Source organism: Apaloderma vittatum, unplaced genomic scaffold (genome assembly GCF_000703405.1).
Source record: "Apaloderma vittatum isolate BGI_N311 unplaced genomic scaffold, ASM70340v1 scaffold34956, whole genome shotgun sequence".
NCBI lineage: Eukaryota > Metazoa > Chordata > Aves > Trogoniformes > Trogonidae > Apaloderma > Apaloderma vittatum.
Window position 1 is genome coordinate 1 of NW_009720681.1, and position 6,760 is coordinate 6,760.

The 6,760-nt window shown below is 39.8% G+C and overlaps 1 protein-coding gene across 1 annotated transcript; it reads left to right on the forward strand.

The window, feature by feature from the left end:
• Nucleotides 1–1,071: 1,071 nt before the first annotated feature.
• On the forward strand, nt 1,072–5,057 carry LOC104275202 (28S ribosomal protein L42, mitochondrial-like; the record flags this gene model as incomplete). Its single annotated transcript, XM_009871083.1, has 3 exons — nt 1,072–1,153; nt 4,010–4,073; nt 4,973–5,057. Coding segments are annotated over exons 1-3 (231 nt in total), but the record flags the coding sequence as incomplete, so codon positions are not given.
• Between the last annotated feature and the right edge of the window lie 1,703 nt (nt 5,058–6,760).

A 6,760-nucleotide genomic window follows, 5' to 3' on the forward strand; every position in this document is an offset into this window, starting at 1 on the left:
TTTTTTTTTTTTTTTTTTTTTTTTTTGTTAACGAGCTTTCAAAAGCAAATTACGAGCAGCTCTGTAGATGCTGTGTTAGTGTTCTCTACCTTCAGCAGCACTTGCCACAGTAAAGAAAGCCATAAGTAATTATTTGTTGAAATAGGGAAAGGCAGACATCTGGTAGTGTTCTGAAGCATTAAATATGAAGTAGCTTTGAAGAGGTCTTGTTTTTTTTTTTTAAATTTTTTATGAGTATGTCTTTAAACCATCTCTAGTGGTGTTTTTTTAGGCATCATTAATAAGTTTCTCTTAAAAACTTTTTTTTCCTTTTGAAAACTTAAGATGGTTACATGTGACTTTCTGCTGTGAAGCTTGGGGTAATCTTTAAGGTATTATAAATGGTGTTTCGTAGTTTTTAGCTGTATGGCTTTTGAAATGGATGAAAGCAACTGCATATAGCCAGTTTGTTAACTACAGTGAGTGCTATTTATTAGTACATCTGTTTTTATACTGGGTCTGGATATTTACATCATGAACGAGAAAAGCATGTTTCAGGAATAATTCTGTGGAGTGCAGAAGGAAGGATGCAAAGTTTGGCCAAGTACAAAAACTGAGAAGACCCAAGCTTGGAAACTTTTTTAATGTTAATGATGTACCTTCAAAAAGTACCTCTCAATAAATAAAGTCTTGTACTGCATTTGTCTGCTAAGGAGGCACGTGCTAGTATCTTAAATAATAAGGACTTCTAAACAGCTGGTAAATAGTGAAGAGAAGTCTCCTCTGGAGACATTCAAAACCCGCCTGGACACATTCCTGTGTGACCTACTCTAGGTGATGCTGCTTTGTCTGGGGGATTGGACTAGATGATTTTTCGAGGTCCCTTTGCAACCCCTAATCTTCTGTGATTCTGTGATGTGCTGTGTAAATATTATTTATTCTTAAAATCTTAAAGAAATTAGATTATCAGTCTCTTGTGCCCTTAACAGTTATAAAACTGGTTTCTTCCAGAGAGTGTTCTGCAGGAACAAAGGACACGGTATCTGTCTGAGTTCCATCTGATTCAGAACTGGTTTCCTCTCGGCTGTCAGTATGGCAACATCACTTAGAACTGCATGGTCCAACCTCTTTCGGATGCATTCAGTAGCAACCTGTCAGCAGGCCCCTCTGTGGAGTAAGTAGTGATGAAATTGTAGAAGTACTAGGTTAAAATGTGTTCCTTAAGAGCCTCTTTCCTGTACTGTTTAAAGCAATGGAAGCATGGAAATGAATTTTTAGCTTAACAGAATCAGGTCTGTTATTCTGTATTCTCTGCTAACAATTAAAGGATATATGGGTTTGTTTTTGTTTTTTCTTTTAAAGTTTCCATGGTCCATGTATGATGCTCCTCTGATTTATTAATTAGCTTCTAAATGCCACTCCTTTTACCGCTGCTTGTATTTTGAAGATTTAGGTTTACATTTTCAGACTTAAAAGCAGTAATGAGAAAAAGCTATGGTAAAATGTCATTATTTAACCTAAACAGAGAAAAAATGAAAATAGGCAATGTTATTTCTTAGATTTTTGTCCATTTTTAGATGTCGGTAGGAGGATGTAGGAGAGAGAGAGAGGAACTGAGAAAATATAATGGGCATGTTACGTTTTAGAGGTTAGTGGGAAAGGAGGAGGAAGAAATCTTAGGAAGGAATTTGAACAATCTTTTTGCAGTAATATTTTACCAGAACTCAACTTCTTAATAACTAAGAGTGGTTTAATTGGAAGAACTGGAGTATAGAAGTGCTAACAGAAATTCTAAATTTAAGAATTTTACATCTAAAATAGGAGGAAAATAGCTACACAGAAGTTTCTTAATTCTTTAAGCTCACTTGATTTTGACATACTGAATGACCTCTGTCCTGTCTGTATTAAAACTAAAGATGGTCTAAATAAAATAACTTCAGAAAAAAGCTGAAATGGTTTTTTGCCTTATTTAAAAACAAAAGGCTCGGAACATACTAAGACTTTGTTCTTATGATCATAATTCGGTTCTTGAAGTGTGATAGTCGAAGAAGCTTCACCCAACTTGGAAACTTACGTATGCATTTGTGTGTGTGTGGGGGGGGTACTCATAAAAGTCAACTACAGGCACCTCCCAGGCCCATTCCAGGCCTTGCATAACTATGTGGCTGTCAAAGGCAAGATGCCCCTGGTGTGGTTCCTAGATAAGGGATTATTACTGTTTAACCATTTATTTTGTATCACTGCCGAAAAGGGCAGTGGCATCCTAGGGTGCATTAAGAAGAGTGTGGCCAGCAGGTCAAGGGAGGTCATCCTCCTCCTCTCCTCTGTGCTGATGAGGCTTCCCCTTGAGTACTGTGTCCAGTTCTGGGCTCCCCAGTTCAAGAAGGATGAGAAACTACTGGAGAATGTCCAGTGCAGGGCCACTAAGATGATGAGGGGACTGGAGCATCCACCATATAAGGACAGGCTGAGAGAGCAGGGTCTGTTTAGCCTGGAGAAGAGGAGGCTGAAGGGAGATCTCATCAATGCTTATCAATATCTAAAGGGCAGGTGGCAGGAAGAAGGGGTCAGACTCTTCTCAGTGGTGTTCAGTGACAGGACAAGGGACAGTGGTTATGAACTGGGAAACAGGAGGTTCAACCCAAACATAAGGAAATACTTTTTTACTGTGAGGATGACAGAGCACTGGTAGAGGCTGCCCAGAGAGGTTGTGAAGTTTCTGTCTTTGGAGACTTTCGAAACCCTCCTGGACACATTCCTGTGTGATTTGCTTTGGGTGATCCTGCTCGGGCAGAGGGGTTGGACTAGATGATCTTCAGGGGTCCCTTTCAGCTCCTACCATTCTGTGATTCTATTAACAAACACCACATGTTACATTAACGGTTGGACTCGATCATAAAGATCTTTCTCAACCTAAATAATTCTATGATTCTATGAAAAAAGGGGAATGAAATTGTGGGAAGAATCATTTGGAAGGGACTTTGAGGGTCCAGCCTCCTGCTCAAAGCAGGCTCAGCCCTGCAGTCCCACTGTGTCGCTCAGGACTTTGTCCATCTGGGTGTTTGAAATCTCCAGGGATGGAAACAGCACAAACTTACCTGGGCCCCACTCCCACTGCTTGGCTCTCCTCATGAGGGGAACATTTCTCTACATATCCACTCAGAGCCTCTCATTTCAGCTTATGTTGTTTCATGTTCTCATCCTCACACTGTGCACCACTGCAAACAGACTGACTCCTCCTCAGGAACCCCAGTTCTCATACATAACTCACTGGAGGCCGCTGGTTAGGTCTCCCCAAAGCTGCTTCTGCTCTGGGCTGAGCCACCTGCAGTCACTTGACCATCTTGACAGGCCTTCACTGAACTCGTTCAAGTTTATCTTCTATTAAAAGGCCCCAAACTGGCCATAGTATCTAGATGTGGTCCAACAAGTGCTGAGTAGATGAAGATAATCCCTTTCCTCTGTCCACTTAGTACAGTCCCAGGTGCTGTTGGCCCTTGCGATTCTTTCCTTGGAGCGGCAGGTACCTGGGGAAAGGGGTGAAGTTCCCTAGTGTTGTGACAGCCAAGGCATTGAAGTTTTGTGTTTAGCATACCATAGATAGCAGTTGTCAATGAAATACAAATTTGATTTTTATAATAAATATTGCTATGAATGAAATTAAAATCTTCCCTGTAAATCATAAGATAGTGTTCTTTGTATGTATAAAGAATATGCTCTAATGGTGAAATCTATGGGTATTTTGTCCATAGTATGTTTTGTCCTTAGGAAAACAATACAACTGGAAATGCAAACATAGGCCACGGCTACATAGCTACTGTATTTTTTGATTGCACTAGGACTCTGTGTAGTAAAGTGAACTTCTATTTGCACACTATTTGGGGTTTGTTAATCTAAAACTTGAGTATGATTATGATTTCTGATTAAGACCTGGAACAGAACGAAAATGTAAACATTCTTAAATTTGGTGTAGCTCTGCTTGTTTTTACGATAGTGTTATGTGATGATTTTTCTTTTTTTTTTTTTTCAGATGGAACTGTGTATCATGCTTCCCATAAATCTACATATTCGATTCTCCCTGAAGACTACAATTGGTACTCTAAACATGCTTTGATGGGGCCTTTTCATGTGACATTTATTCCAGGGCTAGTTTCTCTGTTTTAAAGTTGTCATATAACGGTATCAAATACCTGCTAATTTTGGATATGTGTAATTAACTTAAGTACTGCTTCCAGTTGTAATGATCATGAAGTTAATATTTTTAAAAAAAACATAATGAAAAATCATGGAGGACTCATTCTAAACATGATGATGACCCCGGTGCCCATGCAGTTTTGTGGGAGAGCAAAATTAGCTGCGAGCAGTGATTTTCATCTGTGCTTATTGTTAAGGCAAAAGTCCAGGTATTTTTGTGCTGCTGCCTGGGAAACTTGTGTAGAAACTGGAAAAATTATATAAATAGAGTGAGAAACACAGCATCTCTGTCATACAAGGTTTTAGGAAGCTAATGTGTCATGGGAACTCAAGGAACCTCTCAATAGGACTTCTTTTTCATCACACTCATCATCTTTTACAAAATATAAAAGTTGGAACTCCAAACAGAGCTTTTTTTTTTTCCTATTCTTTAATTTTTAAGTACCATACTAATTATCCCCATCTGTTGCTACAGTTTTGTATGCAGTTACTAAAAGTGTTTGGTTGAGTTTTTTTTCCGGCCCATACTTCCAGCTATCCTTTACACTTTATTGTAGCCTTTTTTTTTTCCTCTCCATCCAAAACAGAAACATGAAGATAGTTGGGGGAAAAAAAGAGGAAGTTCAGTTCAAGTATGTGAGCCTTATTTTACAAAGGTTTATTCTATAGAGGATTCTTGGGAATTAATAAAGGCAGGGTCAAATCTGTTTTTCTTTGGCACTGGGGTTGCTCAGTTTGCTCAGCATTTCTGAAAATTGAAAGGGATATATTTTAAGATTGTCTTTTTTTGTTTTTATAGCAAGGTGGAACTTGCAGTGACATCAGATTTGAAGACAATTGTCTGCCACCACCCTTCACTTGAGATTCCATACGAGCATACAAAAGTATGTCCAAATGTACTCATTTGTGTTTCTTACTCTTGTAAAGGCATAAGCAGTTCATAATTTTGAGTCTTTAGGGCATTTTTTTTTTATTTGAAGTACTGAGATAGTTTTTAGTATGTGATCAGCATATCTGTAAGTGAATAATGATTGTTTGCTGCCATGAGGAAGACCTCATTCCTAGTTGAAAAGGACTCAAGTAGAATGAAATGAGGCACTGAAATACTTGTGAGAAGACCAGTGTCTTGTCTATGAGCATCCTTCTCAAAGAGGATGTTTGAAATGCAGGTTAGAGTTCGTGTGCCCTGTTGTGTACAGATGGAGCAGTCTGGGCAAGAGGACATAAAAAAGGGGGCAAGAGGATATAAGGAAGTGGTGCTGCTGTTTTCAGCTCTACCTTGAAATTCCGTTCAGCACTCTGAGTTCATAAATGCCATAAATTAAAAAATACTGAATTTTTCCCTATCAGTAGAACTTTCAATGTGTTCTTTACACTGAGAAAAGTAAACCTAGATAAAATTTTTAGTGTACGCTTTTTGTTTCATGTGCTAGTGAAATACTGCAAGTGGTAGCTACGTTGCTGAAGTACCCAATGTGAAAATTGTCTCTTGAAAACTTAAAACATTTTAGCACTCTCATTTTAGCACATACTGGTATTTTTAGAATCATAGAATAAAGTAATAGAATGCGTTGACCTTTAAAGGTCACCTAGTGCAACCCCCCTGCAGTGAGCAGGGACATCTCAACTAGATCAGGTTGCTCAGAGCCCCATCAAGCCTGACCTTGAATGTCTCCAGGGATGAGGCCTCCACCACCTCTCTGGGCAACCTGTGCCAGTGTTTCACCTCCCTCAGTGTAAAGAACTTCTTCCTCATGTCTAATCTAAGTCTGCCCTGCTCCAGTTTAAAACCATTGCCCCTCGTCCTGTCACTACACACCCTTATAAGCAGTCCCTCCTGGACTTTCCTGTAGCCCCCTTCAGGTACTGGCAGGCTGCTATAAGGTCTCCCTGGAGCCTCCTCTTCTCCAGGCTGAACAGCCCCAACTCTCTCAGCCTGTCCTTGTAGGAGAGGTGCTCCTGCCCTCTGGTCATTTTTGTGGCCTGCTCTGGACCAGCTCCAACAGGTCCATGTTCTTCTGGTGCTGAGGGCTCCAGAGCTGGACACAGCGCTTCAGGTGAGGTCTCACCAGAGTAGAGTAGAGGGGCAGAATCAGCTTTTTAAACTTACCAGTTGCTATCTCTCAGGAAAAAAAAAAGAGGTGTAAAAGACTAAACCAAGGAGAGATATTTGTCACAGTGCTAGTAATTAGGTTTCAGGTTGAGAGCAAAGGTCTTGGTCTTAGCAGATGCACAGACAATTAGGAAGTGACAGTCTTCAAGGTAGAAATAATATAAAAGCTTTTTTTTAGTGATACTGATCACCTTTATGAAAGACATAGGAATAATATGAGTACTTTCGTACTAGTAGGACTGAAGCTTACAATTAATCTAGCGAATTCTAAGGATGAGGTCAGCAACAATGACGACAGCAGCGCTGGTTTTAGGAGCAGGGTGATGAGCTGTAGCACCTGGGGTAGTTAGGTGTTTCTAGACATCTGCTGTACAGTGGTGGTGTTTTGCATGGGCTAGGGAGAGGGGAGGCAGTAAACTAATGCTTTTTGATTTTCTCTGGAAAAAAAAAAGGAGAAAGAGGAAATATATATAT